Genomic DNA, 25127 nt, shown 5'->3' on the forward strand with positions numbered 1-25127 from the left:
CAGCACGCTGACCTGGGCCGGCCAGCCCAGTCCTTGCTGATCTACTTCAAAGCTCAAATACCTATTACTCAAACCGCGAATTTCAAGTTTTTATTCGGTGCTGTATATGAAACGGACATATGTAACGAGCATTTCTGGAGAGCTTTTTGTCCGCATCACCAGCCAGGAAATATAGTTGGTTTACTGATGAGCTTTGCGATGGGGAGGTTGATGAAGAAGCCCCCACCGAGATGGTAATGTAACTCACGGGTGACGGCGGAGCGATGCAGACGTTCACAAACAAGGGGATACTGCATCGTCTCAGGGCATTAGGTTTGGGTCGCTGCCTTCCGATTTATTTGGATATATACGTAGGAAAGCCGGTTTCCAGGAATGTGTGGCGTTTAATCCCTTCTTTTCTCAGTTGTATTTCTGTTACCTGTAATTTTCCTTTTATCTTTGTATTTTGTAGCTGCTTCCAGAACTCACAAATCCAGATGAGCTACTTTCGTACCTGGATCCTCCTGATTTGCCAAGCAATAGCAATGATGACCTTCTGTCTCTCTTTGAGAACAACTGAAACCATGTGTTCCTCCATCCCTTTCACTTGTTCACAAGTGTGTGTCTGCACAGCGAGGAATCTCAACACTCCTTTTCCACAAGAGAAGAAAAGAAAAACCTCACAACTTGATCCAGTGGTGCACTCCCCGCTTTCTTCATCTCAGAACTGCTTTTTTCAGCTGCAAAGACTGCGAAAGTGACGGGAGAAAAAACTACAAAAAAATCAAGGAATGCAGTAATTTCCGAGCCTGCCATGCTACACGTGACAAAGCAGCATAGACAGTTGTGCAGCTATTGGAAGCCCCGATTGTCGTTCATCCTCTAGAGAGAGTGTTCTGTGATAAACATAGTGTGAAGTATCTTGGCAAAACCGAACCTTGGCAAGGGAAGAAAAGGCAACAAAACGGAACTGTCTTTAACGGACCCGTCTCAGAGTGTCCTTCCAACGTGTGTTCTTCCATTTTTTTGAAACTGTATCTCCCTCCACCCCACCTCCCCTCCGCCCCCCTCCAGCCGCAAGTTTGCGTTGGAGAAGTTGTCCCAGCCACACACAAAAAGTAAAACAAAAACGCATACAAAGCTCAAAAAAGCACAAATCCTACAGTCAGGTGGCAAAGACAGGGAAGACAGAGAGGCCCGTCGGAAGGAGCCGGCGGTTTAGCTAACGTGACTTCCGTGATGGAGTCCTGAGAATCTCCAGGCCGCAGCTGCGGGTGCCGGTATTTCTGCAATCGCAGGAATCTTCACCGCCTCTTTGCAGAGGATTCCTCCAGCCAAACACACAGATTGGAAACGCCCAGGAAAAATTAAAAGAAAGTTTGCAATGTTTGGGGAATTTTTTTGTGGTCTTGGTTTCAAATCCGTAGCGTTTGTGGCTGCGTTACCATCCAGCTGTTGAGATGGCTGTGCTTGATCTTTTTGCCATGTATGCTGCATGGAGTGAGAAGAGAGGGAGGGGGGATGCAAACCAAACTGCTCCCGATTATCACCCACAGCCTGCGGTGCCGCCAGCGTCCCCGTCGCTGTCTGTACTGCACAACGCGTAGCAGGACAGGCTGGGTTGAAGGCAGCCAGGAAGTCATTGCGGGATGGAGGGAGAGTGATGTCACTATCTGCGTAATTACTTGTAATAACCAGCTTGAGAAGGGGCATTGACATTGGACAGACATCTTGCAGCTTCGTTTTTTGTTTTGCTTTGCGTTGTTTTCGTGACTGTTACAGGTAATTCGGCCTTTTTCTTTCCTCCTCCTTCGGTTTCTGTTTTTTACACTTGGGCTGCTGGGATGAGCTCTTTCTCCCAAAGGACCGCGCGTGGGGAGAACAAGTAACTGTCAGCAGATGGCTGCTGCCCTCGAGAGACCCTGCTGCCGCAATCGCTGTCTCGCCCCTGTGGTCTGTGCTTCTGGTGTGGTTGCTGCTCCTGCATGAGCTTCCTGTTGCTTCTGTGCCCATCTCTGTGCTCCTCGTCTCTCTCTCTTATAAATGATGTACAGTAGCTGTGTAAGAAGTGCATGTGTGCCAACTCTGCCCTTGTGGTGCGACATTTCAGCTTTTGCCCACTGTACAGTTCTCGGTTTCGTTTCCTTTTGTTACCGCAGCAGATTTGACCCTGCTCCTTTTCCTCATCCCAAATCCAATCAAAGGCCCTTCGTTTGCTCGCCACGTTTTAAACTGAAGTGCCAGGCAAAATTTTGTGCCTGTCAGTTCGACTAGCTAGCGTCCTAGCCCTCTGCGTTTAGTTTGCAGTGCTGTAAATGGCATGCTCTGTGCTTACGACTCTGGATTTGCTTTCCTCGCCAAAGTCATATCTGTAAATTCTTTGCGGTTTTTGTCTTATTTTGCTCTTTTTGTTAACGTTTCCCACTACTGCTGTACATGCGTCGTGATATATATATGCTAGTCAGCAGCACCTTGCTGTAGATATTAAAGGAAATGGCGGTTTAGTTCTTTTATTTTCCAGTAGGACTATTGAATCTGTCAAACATATTATGTAGAGATGGTCCCACACTTATATTTTTCCTGTTTCGAGTTTTTTTAAGAAAGGCGCTGTTCATTATGCAAAATCAATTATTTTAAGAATTGCTATTGTAAATATCTTTGTGAATATTTTAGTATCGTCTTTGATAATATTCAACATTTTCATGATCTGGTTATACTTTTGCTGGTGTTTTTAAATACCTTGTCTGAAGAAAAATATGGGTCCTTTTTTAAAAAAGAAAATCAAGGGTTCTTTAACAGATAAGGGAGTTCTTGGGTTTTTGTCTCCTCCCCCCCCCCCCATTTTCTTTTTACAAATTAGCCCAAATTTCATATCCATGTGTGATCAATGAATTGATACATCAGGCAGTACCTGGACAATCAGGGCCCAGCTTTTTCATGGAAACATAATAAGAAGTGATTGCCTAGGGCAAAAAAAAAAAACCAAACAACTAACCAACCGATGTTCATTGACTGTGGGTGATTGTGGGCTGGTAGCGGCAGAGGTTTTGTTCGTTTGCCCGAGTGAGCAGAACACCTAGGACCAGCTGTCTGAACAGGTAAAGATGCACCAAGGCAAGCAGCAAGTATGTAAGGTACCATATTTATATCACTGCTGTGGTGCTCCTGTCTCCAAAACCGGGGCACGGTGGCACTTCAGGGTGTCGGTGGGTGGGGGAGGGAAACAGTATAGTACATTTTATTCTGCTTAGAAGTGTCTTTTTTCTTATGTAGGCTTGACAACCTGTAGAGGATCTCTGCAGAATATTAAAGATACCTTGGTATGAGACATGGTAATATGGTTGTGGTGTGGTGCTACTATCACACAACTCCCAGGAGAGACTGTTCTTCAGTTACAGATGTGTTTTGTAGCCGTTTTACTGTAGTAGTTTCCCCCTGTATTTTTGCTGCATTTTTTATATAGATATTGAAGTCATTTGCAGGGGTGGCTAATGATGAACTGACTTTACGCCCTTAGAGTTTGGGGGTTTTGGTTGGGGGGGGGGGGGAGTTTCTTAAGCCATAGGTTTGGGAATAAAGAAGATTTCTCACTATTAGTTGGAACTGGTTGCTCAGATTTTTTTAATTGATTCTATTTAATGTTCCACCCTCCATTGATTCCTGAGCAGCTAAGTTAGTCACCTGAAATGATTTTTCTCTTAAACACAATGTTAGTATTTTAAACCAAGTATGTTAAGGATTGACCTTTTGCTAACTGGTAGTATTTAAAATGTATCGTTTAAAAGTACCTGTTGGAAAGCATAAAGGGAAAAAGAAAAACCCCATAGATTTTAGCAGTATGTTTGCATCTGCTTTGTACAGTAATAGAGAATTAAAGCGGACGGTTGACATTTTTAAGCTTACAGAAACGTTTGGTTTCTAAGCAGAACTTCAGAGAGAAAATACAATTTTTTACCCATCACCCAAATGTTGGACATTTGAGGCAGTTTTAAAACTTCTCTGTCAGCTAAAATCAGGTACTGTATAGTGGAGTCAGTATGAAAAAGCTTCTAAATGAAAACTTAGTTATTTTTTTATCTGTTCACTGCCGTATTCAAGTTTAGAGAAAAAAAAACCTAGCAAATAGGGTAATCACAGTCATTTCTTTTAAAGCTTAATTATTATATGAAATTCCAGTAGTATTTTTATTCTTCTTTTTTTGTTTGTTTACTTTTTAATTGTTTCCCTATGGAAGTTCATCTGGGAAAGAACCCACAGAGATCTACAGTTCTGCTGCCAAGACATTATTCTAGGACTGACAGATAGACGCCAATGTCTGCAGCGGAGACTCAAGGGACAGCTGTACATATGTAAATGACAAATAGAGACATGTTAACAGAAATGCATTCATTTTCCTTGGAATGTGCATTGTTTTTATTTCGCAGGAAAAAAAAAAGACGCTTGAAGCTCCATCTTATGTGGAAAATGAATCCTGTTTGTTAGCGTTTGTGGAGTCTCGGCATTTGTTTCACTTTCACTTCTGTAATATACTCTGATCCTTTGTTTTGTTTTGTTTTATCTACATGTAATATTTAGCTTACGTGTACTAGTCTATCACCTGTGTATTTTTAGGGTGCTACAGAAAAAAATGAAGAAAAATAAGGGGATTAAAAAAAAAATTGTAACCAAATTGATACTTTGTACAATTTTTGATATCACGATCAGAGGAGAATTAAAAAAAAAGTACAATCTGAAGTAACATGCAAAAATGGCCATTGTCTTTGTTTGTACATTGTATGTACAGTACAATGCAATCATTTCATACTTTAAACTGGTCAGAAAAAATAATTGTGATTTTTAGTCTTGCAAAACTGTATGTAGTTAGATGATGTGACAACCTAATATTTATCTAATAAATATGTATTCAGATGAAACCTGTATATTAGGTGTTCATGTGGTTATTTTGTATTTAAAGATCAAATTATTTGACTATTGCTAGACATTTATATACTCTGTTGTAACACTGAAGTATTCTCATTTGCTCATGTTAATTTTTTTTTTTTTCCTAAATAAATTTGCAAAATTAAGGTCTGGCTAATTGGCAACTGCTTTGTAAATTTTTAGTTTCGTTTTGAAACAACCAGCTTCCCCTTTGCCCTCCCTGGTCTGTGTTAATCTGGAAGCCAGTTGCGCAGGGTGTACCGTTTCAGGAAGCAGGACCTGCTGCGGGAAGGGAAACGTGTGAACCACCCTGGAAGAGACACGCAATAAAAGACTGGGAACGCAGATTTACCGATAGGCATGGGATCACACAGAAAAGAGCCCCTGACAGGCAAGGTGCTGGTGAGTTGCTGTTCAGTACGCAGAGTACCACGTATCACCTAAACGTGTAACAATTACCTTGGAATTAAATCTTTGCACGCTAAGAGTAACAGGGAAGGAGGGCTTGTCTCTGGTGTTGACACGCGTGTTCTGAAATACAGCATTATCGTCTAATCCAACGCAGTGGATGGTTAGCTTTGGCTTTGTTTTAAATTCTCGTAAGTTTGATATTTTTCATTCAGTTGGAGCCTGGCATTAATGTGAAATGATCGAGCTTGGAAGATGACTGAAATGACGGGATTTTTTTTAATGCACCCCCACCTTAAAGTTGAAGGACTTGGTTTCCGAATGCAGCCTTTGAGTTATAAATGGCTGCTTAATTTATCTGCATGTATAACTGTAAGCAGACTGAATCACGACGGAAGGAACACACCCAGGGTCGTACCACCAACAGCCGCGGCACGCACAGGTCCTGTCCCGGTGGAGTTCTACACCCGTGTGTAGCCATGGCCGCGGATGCCCGTCACTTTGCATCTGAGAACTGGCTTTAACTGAGAATTACTGACTATCTCTGCGTTTGTATATGGCATTTGTGGAAGTGTTTAGCCTAAAGCCACCTTTCCGATCCACGCGAACAACCTAATCATTTCAGAATATGAGTATCTGTACAAGTATGTAAATGAGATACAGCAATTACTCCACAGCTCCACCAGGACACAAGTTCTTATTGTTGATTGAGATAGACACAAGTATATATACAGATAGATACATAAAAATCTAGACTAGAGACTTATTTTCTCAAAATTGGGAAAAATCACTTGTTTCCAACTCTTAACTTCTGCCTTCCTTGCTGGCACTACCCATTATGATGGGCTTGTACAATAACATAACAAAACTGAGTTACAGTGCACTCAGCAGTGGAACAGAAAAAAATATCCATTCCATCCAATAATTAATGAATATTTTGGTTTTGGTGTTCTGTTTTCCCGGAAGCTCCCAAGAAGTGTCAGTGAGACATTGTGCAAACCCGCTCTGGCACTGTACAGATGGAGAAAGGCTTGAAGAGCTCGAGATGTCCTTAAGCGCTGCACGTTTTTGAAGCTTACTTGGAAGCCCGAGGCGGCTGCGACCGTTCTGAACGCGGAGCGTCCCCCAGGTGCCACCTGAGGAGCCCAGGGTAGGTACGGTGTGCGCAGCCAGTTCGTGCCGCGTCTCCTGTCCCGCGTTCTGGCAGGGTGTTCCATGCACCCTGCGCTCTGCGCATGCTTCCAGGCAGCCACGTACGTCAGGCTCTGACTTCTCTGCTTATCAGTTGTTGAGCCACTTAGAACACTCTTTATTTCCCAACATTTTTCCTCTACTCTTCCTAATCAGGACGGATCTCTGAATCACGCTGTTTTGGTTGTGCGCTTCGTATTCTGTTGCTGTGTGCGTCGTCATACCTTTTACAGAAGCAAGAGACTGAAAACAATTGGAAACCTGGAAGAAGGGCCCCCTGTTTGTTTTCTGCTTCGATGGGGGGGGTGGCACGCCTGTGTGTAAACAGAGCTGCTTGCTTTCCTGTAAAGAAGTAAGCTAGACAGCATATAAAACAGCTGCACAGCTCTCACCTGATACGCTATACATAATTCTCTCGTTTGTTACCCTTCTCTGTTTCCCCTTAAAGCTAATTAATGTATTTTTACATTTCTGTACCCAGTCTTTTATTTGTATGTATGTTTAACCAGAACCCACTCCCCTCTTATCTGCTTAAATTCCAAGTCTGTACAAATCTTCCTATATTGTGAACGTCCGGTCACGAACGATTACCTTTCTTTTTTATATTTTGAATTATTACCAGAATGTCACCTTATTACAGTTTTCCATTTTCTGTGTCACTGAAATGCTACCGACTCTATGTAGGACGTTACTGGTGACATCTGCCATTGTGTCATGCACTATTCACATTTGTTCTCTCTAACAGGAACACAGGATTTTTCTTGGACTGGACAGACCTCCGAAATCTTCTGTTGGGGTATCTTGGCTCCATCAGTCTACAGATTTTTCCAGGGGAACGTAAAAATAGTCCACAAGGAACCTGATCAGTTACGCAATTTTGTTTATAAAGCAAGTAGACAGCAATTACATCCTGGCCCCTGCAGCTTGGTCCAGGTGGACTTACTGGTTTGTTTGCTACGTAGCTCATCTGCATTTCCAGAAACTCCTTGCCTAAATCATAACAACTGGTTTTCTGCTGTTTAAGTCTGTCCTTCTGTTAAGAAACCACCTCTTTTTCAAGTGTGTGGACAAGAAGAGATGAAGCTCTTTCCCCTGTTTATTGAATTATGTCTCCATGGTTGGTCCAGTTTCTTTCCAGTTACTGAACTCACTCTATTTTTTGATAGATCTGGTTGCACACAGTAAAGCTACCTTCTCTAGAAATACTAGTATCTACCATTTTCAAATACACTGGTTTCTCTACAGTTTTTTGGCTTTATTAGACATTCTAAGAGTTTTGGGATTACCAGTTCTAGTTCTCCCTAGGTCAGGGTTTTGAACAATTAAATTCTCAATTGAATCTTAAACTCTAGACTTTCCTGTTTGTCCATAGTTGTTTCATGACGTTGGATTTTTTGATTCTGTGGAATCATCTGGAACATTTAGTTTCATTTGTCATCTTGTTTACATCGATTAATCACACAATGATTAATGTGAACATGGAGACAGGTAGTTAATTTTAATAATTTTTATCTGGTCAAACACGAGAAAGCAAAATATTTGTTAAAATATTCAGACTGTTAGGGTTGTATTGGGTTTTTTTTTCTTCATTTGGTTTGCAAAAACTATTGAAATACCCCACACTGATTTAATGAAATGCTGGAGTTAAAGTCTTACTGGGGTTTTAATGCATATTTAAATTGATTCAAATCTTTACCAACTCTTCTTAAGTTTCAAATTTATAATTAATGCTCATTTTTTCCTTGCTCACTGCTTCTGTATTTCTCAGAATGTGCATTTTGTACCTTTTTAAGACATGCAAAATCAGTGAATTTTGGACCTACCCATATACCCATCTGATTAGCCATCCCAGTTAGTGACTGTTGAAAATACCCAGTTCCTAAAGTGATGCAGAGTATGTTGCTTCACCAGAAACCCTATTCGGCTAGCAGGTTTCCTTTCTGCATTAGGAATAATGGTTCCTCTGGGAAGAAGCATTACTTTCATATTGCCACTACCAAACTGATGGCAAAATGTGCAGGAACAGCACTGAGGGAGAATCAAAAGTTCGGGAAACCTAGACTTGTAACTCCTCTGAAGGCTAACAGAAACGTTCACCCTGAGCTTTTAAGTATCTCACCAACCATTTCATTATCCAAAAATGATGTTCTTCAATTGTAAATGTGACACATGTTAATTTGCATCTGACAGCGTGTGAGCTCGGTTGGTGGGACATTGTGTGTTCAGGTGATTGTCACATGCAGTTATGTCATACAGGTATGTCATACCGTCCCGTGCTAGCTCATGCAGCAATGCTGTTACACGCTGATGATAAGCTACCCTTTCTGTAGTGAAATTGCACAAAAGCAGAAAGGAATCTGAGAGATTCTGTACTGTGAAGATGGTTCCAGCAGAATTGTTCATTAGAAAAACTGGTGGAATTTTTTTAGTCGTTACATGTGCGAAGCTTTTAATTTCTGGGTGATTCTTGTTCAAACTGATGCTGTCTGACCATTTTTAGCTTTCAACTCTTGTTGTGAAGTCCCATGACTAAAAAACATGTCTCAAAATTATGATTATTGTTTGAGTTAGTTTAGTGCAGACAGGATAATTCATCTTGTACAAGGTCCAGAGGCACCTGTTACCTCAAAAAGTCATCGTTCAGATTTACACACAAGGCAAATTCAAGGAAAACCCAAGGCTTTACCAGGCAGCTGATTAAAGCAGAGCTCTTGAGAAACAGCACAGAGAAGAAAGGTCATAAAGACATGGCAATATAAGGAAAATAATTGTGTAGAAAGCTGCAAAATATTAGCGAGGGGAAAAAAATCAGAAAAGGGACCAAACTGAACCAAAGACCCATGGGAAAATAATTCCAAAAAATCAAGTACTGTAGCAGGGATGGAGAATGAAAAACATATAGTTGTGATTCTGGGGTGCTGCTGGTGACGTGCTGCATGGGACCATCGGTCCCACACGGCCCTGTGCCTCTGTGAACACTGCAACCATTTCCCACCTGAGTTGCAAGTAAAATTAACTTCTAAAATGCACTGCAACCTAGAACATCCTATTACCACCCTGTCAGTCTTAAAATGCTAAATGCATCGTGTTCTTCCCCTTTCTTTCACCCGGCTGCATTTTCCAGCGTTCTTGACGGTGTCGGGAGCTTGTAGCGGTGAGAGAACAGATGCAGGTTTCCATGCGAGTGGGTGTCATGGCAGCCTCTCGGGACGGCGTGGGGGGGCTACGCAGCGCTGACTTCCACTCCCCAGGAGGGAGCTGCTAAGAGTCTCCTATGATGAGTAACTCCTGGGCAATTCCGTTTTCAACAAGAGCGTCCCAAGCTCCAGACTCATCTTACTTGTACAAGATGAAGTAGCATAACTAATCAATTCTAAAAGCATTTCTGATACTGTTACCTGCTTACTTGTTCCTCAGACCAGAGGTGGTACTTCACAGGTAAATAACCTGAACTGTTCCCTATCAAGTTCTGTTATAATTGAAATTTCTGCGGTTGAGAACACAGAAGGGGTCCCAAAACTTTTGCCATATCTTAATACTGCCATAAGTATGCAAAGCATCTCCCCACTCACCCACAGACAAATCACCCACCTAGGCATCCTGAAGCTTTAAGAATCCCCTCATTTTTCTTCTAGCCTAAAAACATACATTTTAAATGTCCTACTTGTGTCGCCAGGCTGTTGTGACCTATCCATAAATGTTCACTGACTAGCTGTAGTGGTGTATGGACAATTCTGGGAAGCTGCAGGCAGCTGCACGGTGCCCTGGGCACTACGTAAAGGTGCTGTGTAACCTGACATACTAGCAGTGAGTTCTCATACATTATGCAGGGAGATTGAGTAATGAATTCTGAACAAGCAATGTCACTCAGATCTTGTGAAATGAACATGCTAATCACGGCTGCAAAGAGCACGAGTGGATTGAGGTTATTCTTGTATGACTATTTGTAGGTAATTAGTATGAAGTCATGTGGGGAAACTCCTCCTTTATGTACAGCGTGTGCTGGAGAGAAGAGGGTTCATGGTGTGAGCTGCATTACTACAAGTTCCTAAGAGGAAATCTTGATCAGGGGAAATATTTATTAGAATTTTTTCTTTTTATCTGTAAATGTACCTGTGTGGCTACTCTATACCCTTTGAGCTCCTGTATGATTTAATTTCACACTGCAATCACTTAATATAATGGAAAGGTCTTTCACCATCTCCCCCACTCTAGTCCCCGTTCATATATAAATGCATATCACAGATACAGATCACAGAAATCCTTCCCAGCTCTCATCTGCTAGCTTAGCCCAAACCTTGAAGAAAAACTTACGCTGCATGTTTTGAAGTGCGGCACATCCAGGCTGTGCAGGTGGAGGACAGGAATGCCCACTGCAATTTCCTGCTCTCCCTTGTATGACCTCTTCCTCTACTAACAGTCCAGATTAGGAGAGTCCTTGAGATAACCACGTCCCAGACGCGCAAGTGTTCTTAAAATCAATGTTACAATCGATACCATGGGAATTCCCGGTATCACAGTATCGAGTGATGTTCATGTGAAAACCACTTAACAGTAGATTGCTGCAGTCTATGTTTGCAGTCTATATATGCAGTTTTTATTTGGATGGTCTAAGCGTACAGCCCCATGAAGAGCGTAGCAAAGTGTGCCGCAGACAAAGAGGAGTTGCATGTAGTTGCATTCTTGCATTTGCTAGATTGCCAAATGTGATCTTGCCACAGCTGCCAAGATCAATCCAAGAGCAGCAATCCAAGATTGAACAATACAATTAACCTACATTCCAGTGTCACAAACAAGCAGGCATGCTGTCGGACAGTTAGCACCAGGAACGCATATCCCCTTTTTGTGTTTGTCTGCTAGGAGGTAACACCATTTCAAGCCTCTCGGAATCAAAATCCCCAAATTTAGATCAGGTTTCAAGCACTTATTTCTTCTGTTTCTTTAGAAGAGTCACTTAACCACCATTCTTTTCTGTCCATCTTAGCACAATGGTGGTAACGTTTACTCGGTTGCTTCATAGTCTCGTTTATGAAGACTTTTAAGTTGTAAGCCATGTATCAATACGAAACTGTTATGGTATCATTTAAGGTTCTTTATCCTACACAGGAATTTCTCTGCTAGGGCATAAGAAGCGTCCTTTAATAGATGTGTTTCTAAAAATACCTGTCTAGAAACTTTTATCACAAGGGTCCTCCCTGTTGATCCATCTGTAACTTCTACATTGTCTTTTGAGACTGAGGGAAGGGAGAGAGAACGCTGCAATCTGTAGGGCAGGTACCAATCTCCCTGACGAAGCATCTGTCTTGGCTTTTGTCTGTGCCGCCACATTCCGTTACCGATCTTGGGTAGCGCAGGGACGCCAAGTGCGCTTGTTTTCCAGCCAAATGTACTTCTCTCCTAGCCAGAGATGTTGCAGAAATTCAACCATGAACATATCTTCAAACAGATGCGTTCAAAGCTCCTCTATAATCATTTTGGTTTGCTGAGCTAGCTCTAAGCCTCACTTGGTAGTGATCTGGGGTGGTCTTTGACAGAGTTTTTGGAGCATTTTTCCTGTCCTAGGAAAGCGACCTCTGTAACTCACAAGTTCCTAGTCATGCTGTCTGCGTGAGTTTTAATACATCTGACTGTGCAGGAGTAGACCATAATGAGTGAGTTAGTAGCTTTACTGCCTAAGTCTAGAAATAATAATTCAGTCCATATTCCCAAACAAAAAATCACCACCATGAAAGCAAGCGACTGGTTTTGCTTCTCACCAAGATCTGCAAATGAGGAAAACTGCATTGTTCACTCTACCAAAGATGCCTGTAAACTCTTACCAAAACAGTTCAAAGCTCTTCTGCCAGTGTTTACCAAGTGTGAAATATGATTGTGTTTCCTTTTGCTCATCTTTTGTCTTGTTTATTGAATAATAAATCCTTCAGGGCCAGAACTGTCTGTTGTTAAAGGTATGCGCAGAACTTAACAACCAAGTGCTAATTTTGGTTTGAGCTTCTAGTGGCTACTGCAATTAAAACAACATTAAAAAGAGTGTGAGGGTTTTTATGGTCACTAAAGAATGAGCAGATTGATGATTAGATTAAGTGAGATTATCATTTCCCAAAAATGGACTTCCAGCTGACAGAATACAACAAGGTAACTGCAAAATGCATACTGATTTAGCTACTATTAAAAAAAAAAAATCACCTTTAGATTATTAGTAAAGGAACAGAAAACAGCAGCATGACACCATGTGTACAAAGTCATTGCTCGCTCCTATCTTGGATACTGTGCAATGATCGCCGCATCTCAGAAAATCCATAAAAGTGGAAACAGCTTGGAGAAGGGCAAAAAAGATGATCCCGAAGACATGGAACAGCTTTCTTATAAATAATAATGGAGCTGGCTGTGATTTTTCAGTCTTGAAAAGAAATGACTGAGAGTAGAAAAGATGTAGGTCTAAACATCATGCACAGTATGACAAAGATGGATACCAATCAACTTGTCTCCTCCAGTACAAGACGTAGGGCACATTAGATGAAGCTAATGGGAGCAATATTCAAAACCAACTGTTTCTTGACGCGAAGGGTAGCAGGCCTGTGGAAGGGCAGCTTCCAGTTCATTGCCAAGGAAGCTGCTGATGCTAAGAGTTAAGACAGGTCCAGTGAGTGGAAAAGTACACAGAAAAAAAAAGAAAAGATTACTACACGCCAAAGTCACATAAAACTTGGGAAGTTCTCTGAAGTGGAAGCAGGAGGAGGTTGAAAGCGTACTGGCCTAAAAGACACCCCTCGCCTCTTTTCACTCTTCCTTAGGCATTCCTTTGAGACAGTATCCGGGACAAGATGGACCCTTCACCATAGCTTGATATGGTTCTGTAGTTATAAAGCATGGTACCTGCTGTAGTCAAACCTACCATACTGCCAGCTGTGTTGAACTGCTATCTCAAAACTCTTCACTGGCTAAATTTATCCGTGATGTCCTGCCACTGAATGGGCATAAAGTATGGGTCTCTCTGGAGTGCGTGCCTGAAAAACGGTGTCCATCCAGGATTTCTCAGTCTGTAATTGTACGTTGTAGTTCTGCCTGAACTTTGCGGTCAGGGCACTGCCTTGATTGACAGCTTTCTGAAAATTCAGTGAATGACATCGGTGAAGTCACTTTTAGCTACTGGCCAACAAAGAACTTGGGCGGGATTATCCTTGTGCGATTCTGTCATGCTGTATTACATGGTTGTGTTACTCTAACCTTCATTAGTATAACTTAATATATAATGGAAGGAATGTACAAATTATAGGTGCGTAAGTACTAGAATCAACCTTGGGTTTCTTTTTTTTTATTGAAGAATCACTTGAGGAACTATTTTCCCATCTCCAAGGACTATAATTTTTAACAAGGGTAGCCTGCAGTACTATAAATAAATGCTGTTTAGTTTTGGTGGCTTACTGCCTTAAAATGATCTGTATAAAACCACGCGTCCTGTTTAGAAATGTCTTAACAGAAATCCTGGGAAGCTGAAAGAGCAGAGCAAGCAGACAGAATGTCCCGTATGTGCCAGAGACTCAGGGGTCCAGTTGTGTCCCGTTAGCTGCAAGGTTTATCATAAATGAAAAGCATCAGGCTACCTAAGCGTTGCTCTTGGCGTCACAGGGCAGAACGCTGTCGGTGTAGCAGACTTGCATTAACTTGTCGTGGAGAACATAACTTCTTTTCCTGTTTGTTTTCAGTGAAAGAAAAATAGGTTTCTGAGACCAGTGGGCTTGCATTAGTGATATGACTGCCGGCTGAAGAAGTGCTGACGCAGAAGTGGTAGGTTGTGGCTCGCCTAGCAGTGTGGAACTGCACCGTTAATTATTTGGACGAAATTAAATGTATGCAGATTGTAAAATGTCCCAACTGGACTAGTTTTTTTTAGAGACAACATATACTGGCTTATGAGAGGAATTGTCTTGCTGCTGGTATGCTAATGGAAGATCTTTCTTTGACCTCACAGACCAAGACCAACCCAAAAACATTTTGTGGCATTACAAATGTGAAAAAGTTTTGAGTGTTCTTATATACAGAATCAGGACGGCAACTGGAGAGGATTTCAAAGTAATATCCGAGTATGACTAAAATATGCACTCACTATTTTGTTCTAAGTTACTAAGTTGGGAAAACTAAACTGCTAAACGTTGTTATTTTCATATAAAACCTGAACAATGCTTCCATTTAACCCGCTCACCTTCGTCAGCCCTCAGGCAGGTTTCCTAGCCCCGGGACGATACCTTGGGCGCCGCGGGGGCTGCACAGCCTGCTCTGTGTGACCCTGCTTTGGCAGGGGGTTGGACTGGGTGACCCACAGAGGCCCCTTCCAACCCCTGACGTCCTGTGAGTTCTGTGAGGCCGAGGTGATGCCGCGGCCACGTGCCCCGGCGCGCGCATCAGCTTTGTCACGCGTTAACGAGGTGACTCCCGGCTCCTCGCTGCACCCCGTCATCCCGCAGGCACGACGGCGGCAGCCCGGCCTTTCCCGCCGAGGCGCTCCCCTGGGGCCTGTGGGCCGAGCCCAACGGCGTTACGCGGAGTTACGACATTTATACAGACTTCCCGTCGCTGTTGATCCCTGGGGTAAAGGCTGTGAGGAAACGTGGCAAAAAATAAACCAACAACCCAATCCAAACCAAAGGAAAAGCCCCAAACCGACCAAACGGCTGCGAAACGCGGAGGGAGAGGCGGGGCAGCCCTGAGGGAGGGAGGGCGGGAAACACCGGCTCGCTCCCCCCGCGCGCTCCCGCCGCCATTTTGTCCTGCGCGCCGCCAGCGGGCGCTGCGGAGCCGCGGCGGAGCCCATAAAAGGTGGCGGCGGCGGCACTGGCCGCGCGTCGCGCGGTCTCAGGCTGCCCTGCCCTGCCCTGCCCTGCCCGCCCGCGGCATGCTGGTGCTGAGTGCCGCCCGCCGCCTGCTTCGCCCGCCCGGTGACCTGCTGCTGCCGCCGGGGCTCGCCCGCATGCGGGCGGCCGGTGCCCGCGCTTGCTCGGCCGGCGGCCCGCCGAACCCGGTGGTGTACCTGGACGTGGGAGCCGACAACCAGCCGCTGGGACGCGTCGTGCTGGAGGTAGGGGAGCCCGGGGTGGGGGTGGCGGCAGCTCACCTGGTGCCGGGGCCCCGGGGGAGAGCCGAGCAGCCGGGCATGGCGGCCGGGGAGCGGCAAGGTCGCGGCAGGCCCGGGCGAGCGGGCGGTGAGGGGGCTCCCCCGCTCGCCGCTGCTGGCAGCTGAAGCCATCGCTGCGGGGCAGGGGGCGGCTGCAGCCCCCGGGATGGAGGTCGGGCGGGAGGAAGCTTCCAGCCGCGGTGTGAAAGCTGGAGCACCGCACTGGGGTAAACTGGGGACGGAAGCGTAGGGTCGAGGGGAGCAGGCCGCGAGGGGAGCGCCCCAACCCCCAGGCTCGACAGCCAGCCAGCGACCCGCTCTGCCGTGAGAATTTGGCCTCGGAAATCACAGCATGGTCGGGGTTGGCAGGGCACTCTGTGGGTCACCCAGCCCAACCCCCCTGCCGAAGCAGGGTCACCCAGCGCAGGCTGCACAGGACCGCGTCCAGGGGGGTCTTGAATATCTCCAGAGAAGGAGACTCCACAACCTCCCTGGGCAGCCTGGGCCAGGGCTCCGTCACCCTCAGAGGGAAGAAGTTCTTCCCCATGTTCAGTTGGAACTTCCTCTGCTTCAGTTTGTGCCTGTTGCCCCTTGTCCTGTCTCTGGACACCACTGGAAAGAGTCTGGCCCCGTCCTTCTGACACCCACCCTTCAGATATTTGTAGGCATTTATAAGGTCCCCTTACTCAGCCGTTCAAAGAAGGCCTTGAACCAGACGACTGCGGTACGCTCTGCCCTGACAATAAAGCGCGACAAGCGCTGAGACTTTCATTGCGGCGTACTGCGTATGCCGGGGCCGGGCACGTGCCTCTGAATTAATGCGTGGTGTGTGGGGAGGGTTGAGGGCTGTGCTCCAGAACCGCACGCTGGAGAGGGAACGCTGCCCTTCCCAATCGCTCCCTTCTGAGGGAATTCGGTGTGGCCTTCAGCCTCCAGCACCCATGTTGGGTCTGTATCCATAGTTCTGGTTTTTTTTAAATGTAGCTCATAAGGGTTCTCTCTAAAAGGGTTTCCCTTGATGCTAGAGCCCAATTCATTTTCACTGATTGAAAGTGTCAGCCTGTAAATTAATTGGACACTGCCAGCTCATGTGTTCTCAGGAGGCAGCATTTGAAGGAGTAATGGGTAAAAATATGGCCATGCAAGTTGCTTATTTGTCAGCGAGATTCAATAAGCTGGATGGTATTATAAAAAAAGCATTAACGTTCCTATATTTCTTATGGCGGCATTTCATTTCTATATTAAAGATTTTGTAGTGTGCCTAATTTACAGAAAATCTGAATGCGTTGCAGCATCACCTTGAATCTTTGAAAGTTTGGTGAGATTTGTCTGCAAATTACAGGCATCAGAGGAGAGCATCCTAGGGAAGGAGCATGGAATTCTTGCCACAGCCATACTGCTTCTAGGTGTCTGCTGCTGGCCGCTGTCAGGATGTGTGGCTAGATAAAACTTTGGTCTGACCTGGTATGGCTGCTTTTATGTCACTTTTTTGTAGGCAATTACAATACTCTACAGTTTTAAGATTAGTGAAAAGATGCACACTAATCAAAATCAGAAATTTTTATTCTTAACAAATGTGTATGTAACATCTTGGGTCAATTTTGATACACGGTTTCTGTTCTTGTTTTCTTTGCCTTCTCTGTGGATTTCAACAGATGGCTCTGTTCTGGGGAGGCTTTGATATCTCCAGTTGTATTCAAACTGGCTTTGATCCTTGGGGTCCATCATAAAGATTCTTCTTAGTTATTGCTAGGTTCTTGTGTCAATTAATCAAAATCATTAGACAGTGCTCAAGTTCCTCTTTAATGACTGGCCTTTTGAGGGGATATTTTGCATTGAGGGGATATTTTTAATTACTAGCCAAATGCTTACAAAGTCCTAAGGTATTCTTGGAATTTTGGGTGTATTGTGATTTTGGAAAGCTCATCACCTTGGGAAGAGGGTTCAGTTGTACCAGCCTCCCATGTGGAAGTTTCTCTATGTATGAAAAAGCTGACTTACTAATTTGTTTGTTTCTTTTTCTTTAACAGCTGAAAGCAGATGTGGTTCCAAAGACAGCAGGTAAGGCAGCATCTCCAGAATTTCATACTTAAATATTTGAGGTTTAGATTGCAATTTGCAGGAAAAAGAATATTCTTTTACCTTTTGGAAACTATGCCCCTGTTCACAGTGATAGTGAGGAGTTAACATTTGTTGTTGTTCCAAATAATTTCATTTTGTAATTTGCACCAAGACAGTGCAATCCATATGTTGAGTTATCAGTAGTGAATAAATATGTTTAAAAACACATTAGCTTGCATTAAAAACAAACCCCAAAGCAAATGGGAAAGGGTAAAGCAAAGGCATGGCATCTCTTAGAGTTCCCAAAGAGCGTATTGGGTTTTGTTTTCCTGGTTGCTAGCCGATTAGTGCACTCGTGTTACAAAGTTTTTGTGTTTTGTCACGTGCTTCCTTCCTCATCTGCTTATTTAGTGGTTCTGAAAAACTTCTACTTTTCTTTCAGTTCCCAGTAGATGAATATCCTTAAAAAAAACCAATAAACTATAATCTTCACAATTGCTATAGATAACAAAGGCATAAAAGTCAGAAATGAAACCTTTGGTTATAGAGTGGTGGGTTTGGGGAGGTGTGGGGGTTGGAGTTGAGACAACAGCAAAAATAAAAAGGAGATGAGACTGAAAAGGGTTGTGTTTGTACCCTGTTCTGAGGCTGAACAAGCTTTGTTTCCTTAGCTTTATAACAGGGTTTTTTTGAAGGATAGAAGCAATTGAGAAATCAATAATACCTTAAAGATACTGTGAAATTTTTGAAGTGTATAAACTTGGGACATAGTTAATCTAGTTGTGTTTGATTATATTGCATATCATATATGGCAACATAATACTTCATGCTTTGTTTTCACAGAAAACTTTAGAGCTCTTTGTACTGGTGAAAAAGGATTTGGATATAAAGGATCCACATTTCACAGAGTGATTCCTTCATTTATGTGCCAGGTAATGTGGTTTTTTTTACTTTTGCTATTAAATTTATTTGTACATTATTCATATATTTTTAGAACCAGTTAGGCTAGTAGTAACGTTTTAAGTGTCTCTGCTCTAACCTTTGCTAACTGCAGAATAAAGAAGTGAGAGTGTGCCTTGCATTTCTGATCTTTTTTGCTATGGCTATTGCTTAGTACATCTTTTGTACAAATAAATGTAAACTATGTGTAGACGGTCTTACAAAAACGTGGGTTAAGGCTTTCTGCTTCTGTATAGCAGAGTACTTCAGTGCGGGGCACGTCTGGCAAAATGGCACTTGCTTGGGAGAAGCATTTGTGAGTAGGACAATCAACCTTGTGTTCTAAGTGAGCTAAGGAAACAGCGTGTCCATTCTTTATTCCTAGTAGAATAATCTGCTCACAACAGAGAAAGTGTTTTTAATTTTTTTTTTTCCCTGAACGTCTCCTTAATATGGAGGGGAAAAGAGAAACCAGAACCATTGGTTGGGGTAGATTTTTGGGATGACACACCTGAAATGGATTTTGTTTTGATTTAAAGGAGGAATAGTTCAAAATTCAGAATTGAAGTCCATGCACATCAGCATTTTTTTCTTAAACAAACAGCAGCAAGAACAACAAACAAAACAAAAACAGAAAAAGCCTTTTTGAAAGCCTTCTTTCTGCTGCGCTTGGCAGATGAGCAGGATTTCTGTGCTGTGGTGATTCCTGGTGGTCCTCCCCTCCCTTAGAAGAAGCTAGGCTTCAACAGTGCTGCATTGTAGAATGGGTTTGTAAACAACTTGGGGTGAAGGTCATAGTAAGAGTGCTTTATTTATGAACTGATGACTGTGGTGGTCCCCTATTAGCACTTCCTTTCTAAGTGAAAAATACAGCTAGTGGAACAAGAGGCCCTAATCTTAGGACCTTTCTACTAAGAGAAAGGGGACAAGTGTGCTGTAAAGGACCTGTTTTCTTTCGTTTCAAATGAAAACTAAGGTTTTATGGTACTGGCAAAGGGACAAAGTTTAAAAGTCTTGCTAGGCTCAGAAATAAGTAAATATAAGGAAAAATAGAAATCCTACTCTCAGTTCTACCACTAATTTATGGAGTTCTGTGTAAGTCAGTCCTCTTTGCCTCCCTGTTTTGTCCCCACAAATGGACCTGAAATGAGGATACAAGGTGGCTGATTCTGTGATACGTCGAGGTGATGAATTAATGTTTAGGAATTACTTGGAAGTCAATACCACAGTGGAAATACTGTCATAGGTTTCGCATATTTTAAAGTGAGAGGAAACAGTGGAGGCCGTTCCACTTGTTGAGGTGGAGTGTTAACGTGATTCAGGCAATTGGTATAGCCTAATTGGAGGTCATCACACCCAGGACCTGGCAGTTCAGGTGCCTCCGGGTGGCATGCAGCATGCAGAGCATGCTTCTGGGACTGCGCAGGAGGGCTGTAACACCCATCTGTGACAGATTGCTCAAGGTAAGAACGGGAGGATGAATATTACCTGAAATACTGGTTTGGTAGGTGTTCTTTACCCGCATGGGTGGAGTAGCTGTGGGTGGGGTTTTTTTTGTTTGTCAGGTTTCGTGTGTCTAACCTGAGAAAGGTGGTCATGTCTATCGCAGCAAGCAGCGCGTCACTGAGGGAAGTTTAAAATAGCTCAGATGTAACACTTAAACAACAGAACATAGAAATAGCCAGTAGTAATAATGGAGATCCTGAGCAGTGTTTATACCTGTTGGGAGAAAGGAAGAAGGGGGGAGGGGGAGAAGTTCTCAGGTCTTGCCTATGGTAATGAATCTGGGTGATTTTGTTGTGAGGCCTTTGAGGTGTTTCTTAACATTACTGCTATTTGTTGCATCACTTTTGGATGTGCTGGTAACAGACAGATGTTTGTTGGAGTTATGGCTGTCATTTGGAGAACATGAGCAGTACCTCGAGCAGAAATTTACTTTTAGCTTGGTTGTATCTTCATCTAGTTGCGTGGTTTTAAATCCTCATGTGACCATACTCTTTGCCATTTCTGTTTCAGGGTGGTGACTTTACAAATCATAATGGAACTGGTGGAAAATCCATTTATGGCAGTAGATTTCCAGATGAAAATTTCACACTTAAGCACGTAGGACCTGGTAAATAAACATATTCTTTCTACCTTCTGATAACTCTAACCTGTAATGAAGCATTGTTTATCGAGATGTATTTTTAAAAAATAAGGTTTTTTAGATGTGTGGGGCACTTGGTTATTACAGGAACATTAAAGTTTAACAATGCATCGTGCGTGGCATGTGCTTATTGGTGTAGGCTGCTGTGCATATGTAAGTCAGCCTCTAACGGGTGGCATTGCCACCCTTGCTCTTACTATAAAAGGGACTGTGCTAAATGAAGCGTGGGATTTTTTGTATTTTACTTACAAATACTACAAAGGTAGAACTACTGCTTTTATTTTCCTCTTTTGTAAGTCATATACTTCAGTTTGTACTTAGATGATAACCGCAGAAGTGAAACAAAGGGACCTGGGATTTCTTACTTTGTAGACAACACAGGCATGTCCTTTTAAGCTCAGATTAGATCCAGAAAAAGTAAAGGAAAAGCCATACATAAGAACATCTGATTGAATTCCATAGTCTTTTTTTGATTGTTACTTCCCCATCCCAGGAAACTAATGCTGCTGTTGAACCACAGTAGAGGTTACCTGATGTACAACTAACTACATTACTAACATTCTTGCTGTGGAAAGAGGGAGGCTGGGCTGGAGGGAATAGTCCAGGACAAGAAGTAAGCGTTAGAAATCGTTCGGAGACAGCGTGAGACCATCACATCTTCTGTCTGTCCACCTTTAGTTTAAGTGTGCATAGCAAAATTGTCTTCTCCGCTGCATACTTGTTACACCAATCTAATGAGCTGCTGTTCTTCTAGGGGTTCTTTCAATGGCCAACGCGGGACCCAATACAAATGGATCTCAGTTCTTCATTTGCACTGCAAAAACTGACTGGTAGGTTCTCAGCCCTACGTATTGCCCCAACGAATTGATGCTTGAATGCGGAGGGTTTGGGGTTTTCTTAGGGTGGATTTTGGTTTGTGAGTTGATGTTTGCTTGGTGCTTTTTTTTTTTTCCTGATTTCCAAATTACTTGACTCACAGTGGAAAATAAATTGTTTTGTGCTACTTGCGGGAGGAAGGGCTGTGAGGGTAGCAAGATTGCTATCCCACAGAATGCTTCTAAGGGCCACAGCTAGAAGTATTTTGTGTCGCTTGCTGTAGAGTTGGTCAGCAGGTGAGAGCTGTGAAGATCTGATAACATCACTTCACTGAGCTCAGCTTGGTTCAGTCTTTGTGTTATTTCAAGTAAAACTGTTTTGATTTATTTGTCTTGCAGGTTAGATGGAAAACATGTTGTTTTTGGGCACGTGAAGGAAGGAATGGATGTTGTGAAAAAAATTGAGAGCTTTGGTTCCAAGAGTGGAAAGCCCTCCAAAAAGATTGTCATTACTGACTGCGGCCAGCTGTCCTAGCCTTTTGCCCTACCATTCAGGACAACTTCAATGCTGTGAAAAATGAATCGTAAAAATCCCCAAGCATTTCTGATCCCATGAGTAGCATCTATGGAGCCATATTTTCTATTTAACTTTGTTGATCTTTTATACTTATATTGAATAACCTTGATTAAAAGCATAAAGCAATAACTGAAATATGTTTTAACTGAGCTACCTTGGTAGTCACGCTGTCACACTGATTTTGAGTCCCACTGCATTTTGAAAGTAGTAGTATGGTCACCCAGAGCATATCCGACTGCAGCGTTGATACTGTTCTTGGCATTTGGATGTCTCGGGTGTTAGAATCGGTGGTGGCGTTAACACCTAAGTGTTCTATAGGTGGGGGTTAGGTATAAATTGAGAAATACCATGTTTCCTTTGGTGCTAGTAATGCCTGTTCTGTTGTTCATCTTACCGTTTTGAAAAAACGATGCTAACTAGTGCTTTCCAGGCTGTCTGCAACATGACTGTTGGACTCTTTCTGTGTCTCGGTTTTAAGTCTATCCAAGAGATTTAATGTGTGGTTGTGGGTTTTTTTAAATTAATTCTGTTTTAATAATTTTTTTCTTGTAGTCTTAGACCACAGTTTAAAACTGAACTCTACCTTACTTGCTTCAATGGAGCAATTTGAATCTTGGGTTAAGTCAATTGCATTAGGTTGAGTTGGCCTACTACAAGAACTCTACCTGGGCAAGACGAATTAGCCAAAAGATCATGGTACTTTTTTATTATGCAGCTGTGAACTTACTTGAAGCGTGGTTCTGCTCTGAGATCTGGTTCTGTGAGGAATACAGTGCGATTCTCAATAGATAGCCTATTTTTATAATGGAGTATAGGGAGCTTGCTTGAGTGAGAAATAGATTTCATTGCATTTTTGTCCTTTTGGTTACCTGGATTGTGAATTTTTCTCATGCATCATCAGCAGAAATCAAAACTGGTCACCACGGAATCACAAGGCCCAATTGGTTCAGCAAAATCATTATTCTTAGGGTTGATGCATGAGAAGGAAAGAATCAGTTGATTGGATAAACACGTTTTGTTTGTATGAAGCGGTATGTTTTATGTGGAGTGCTTGAGCAGTAACGAGTGTTGGAACCTCACGACATCACTTTTAGAATCACTAAAGCTGTAAAGTATTAATGCTTGTGGGGAAAAAAACACTTGACTATTTTTGTGCAATAATCTTGTTAGTAAAGATAAAAATAAGATGTGACGGCTCTCTTCAAATGTGAATTTACTTCCATTGCATTCAGATAATATGCGGGTTTAAAACTATTTTGCACTGGATTTTTTCTTTTTCCACTGAGGGCTGCATTTGTGTCCACACTGCGAATACTATCGTGTACAATTTTGCAGAAAATGGAATTGAAAAGCTTTTGAGTCTTACCACTATAGCCATTTAATCTTTCTTTGTAGTAGTTTTGAAGTATTGATTTGTGCTGGTTTGCCTTATTTCAGTTTGATAGAATAATTATTTTTTTGTGTGTGTGTGTTCTCCTAATTTGTATACAGAAAATAATTAAATGGAGTTCTACCACAAAAAGTCTGTTCCTTTCTTAGATATGACTTTGCACGCTTACTTGACAGAAGGAGTGTGTGAGGAGCTGCGACCTGTTGTGTCGACTGGTAGTAGTCTGCTGCATCGGCTTTGCGATGGGCCCGACCTGGTGGTGTTGGGAAGCCATGCTGTCATTCAGAGACAGCCAACAAGAGGTGGGGTGTGGGTGCCACGCTTTGCCTCTCGCTGGCCAGCCCAAAATACCTGCACATGGATTGCAGTTCAGGGCGTGAGGCTGTTCTCTCGTCTACTGTATTCCATCAGTCTGCTGAGAGGAGGAGGAAAGTGTAAATTCACTGGTTGTTGGGGTGGTTTTTTAAACTTCTGAAATCCTTTTCTGAAAAGTTGTGAGTTCCAGCCTTTTGCTGGACAACTGAGGAGAAGTTCCCTCCTTGCTGTGTGATCAGAGGTGACATTAAGAATTTAGCGTCTTCCTGTGTATCAGTGCTAGTTGTGGACTGGAAAGTCCAGTGGGAGATGCTTTGCCACAAAACACTCCCATTTTCTCAGAATTGTTTGTTAAGACTTAAGTAATGGTATTGTGCGTGTTACAATGATGTATTAGACGCGGCTGTCGCTTGTGGAGACACGTTTATGCCCTGACTTCTGAAATGTAGAAGCCAAAATTTTCCATCAAGGCTCACAGTCTTAACTAGACAATAAAAATTAAGCCCCGCAAAATCGCTGTGGTGAGTAACACTGGTTGCTGTGTCCCCATGGGGCTGGCTCTGGGTTCCAGGTACTCGTCCTCTGCCAGAAGACAGTCTTGGCTGCTGGGGTACATGGAGCAGTGGTAGCATGAGTCCTAAACAGCTCTTCAAGTGTTCTTCTGTGAAGTGTCTTCTGCAAAATGGATTTTTCTGGGGTTCTGTTCTTCCTGCTCTCCCCTCCTCTGTATGTAAAAAGGTGCAGAGCTCTATTCCGGTGTAAGCCTTACACCCTGCAGCACTGCAAGGGTGTTCCTACACTGAGAACACCAGACTACAGCTTGTGCTGAGTACCCCTGAGCTCATTTTAAGAGGTGGCTGTGGCACAGCAGGACACTACGGCAGGGCTGCAGGACCTGGGCAGGCTGGAGGGCTGGCTGTCGGTCTCGGGTGGCTCGTCCACTTCCCTACGCCAGCCAAAGTTCCTGAGTAAGGACACGGAAACTGGCCTTGGCTAGTAATTCCCTGTCGGGTTCTCAGGTTCTGCGGGATCCTATGTGCCTGTCTGCCTCCTGTAAGCGCTCTTGTATCACAAACAGCTCCTAGGAGAAGAGGGATCTCCTGCAGCCTTGCTCGGTGGGTTTGTTGGCTTCGGAACTGCGGGCTGGAACAGGAGAAGGGTTAGGCAGAGTCGCCGCTCACTTGTGCCTTCCTTACCCTAGGGTTTTGTACCCCTTCATAGCAAAAATGATGTATTGCAGAATGGTAGGGCTTGGAAGGGACCTCTGGGGGTCA

The 25127-nt window shown here is 43.3% G+C and overlaps 2 protein-coding genes across 6 annotated transcripts in view; both read left to right on the top strand.

Annotated features, from left to right (window-relative positions):
• The window catches only part of ZMIZ1 (zinc finger MIZ-type containing 1), a 363339-nt gene extending 358342 nt beyond the window's left edge, over positions 1–4997 (top strand). For 4 of the 5 annotated variants that reach the window (XM_075422954.1, XM_075422952.1, XM_075422953.1 and 1 more), the window contains one exon: positions 452–4997. In XM_075422954.1, coding sequence (XP_075279069.1) covers positions 452–559 — 108 coding nt within the window. In that variant the 3' untranslated portion in view covers positions 560–4997. The remainder of the gene's footprint in view (positions 1–451) is intronic. The other variant, XR_012764244.1, reaches the window with a different exon arrangement.
• Positions 4998–15316: 10319 nt separating this feature from the next.
• PPIF (peptidylprolyl isomerase F) lies at positions 15317–23670 on the top strand. Its single transcript, XM_075422956.1, has 6 exons — positions 15317–15574; positions 17641–17671; positions 18515–18603; positions 20627–20723; positions 21511–21586; positions 21971–23670. Exons 1-6 carry the CDS (start codon positions 15392–15394, stop codon positions 22104–22106), a joined length of 612 nt encoding a protein of 203 aa, XP_075279071.1. The 5' UTR covers positions 15317–15391; the 3' UTR covers positions 22107–23670.
• Positions 23671–25127: the final 1457 nt, after the last annotated feature.

This window comes from Opisthocomus hoazin, chromosome 6, assembly GCF_030867145.1.
Source record: "Opisthocomus hoazin isolate bOpiHoa1 chromosome 6, bOpiHoa1.hap1, whole genome shotgun sequence".
Lineage (NCBI taxonomy): Eukaryota > Metazoa > Chordata > Aves > Opisthocomiformes > Opisthocomidae > Opisthocomus > Opisthocomus hoazin.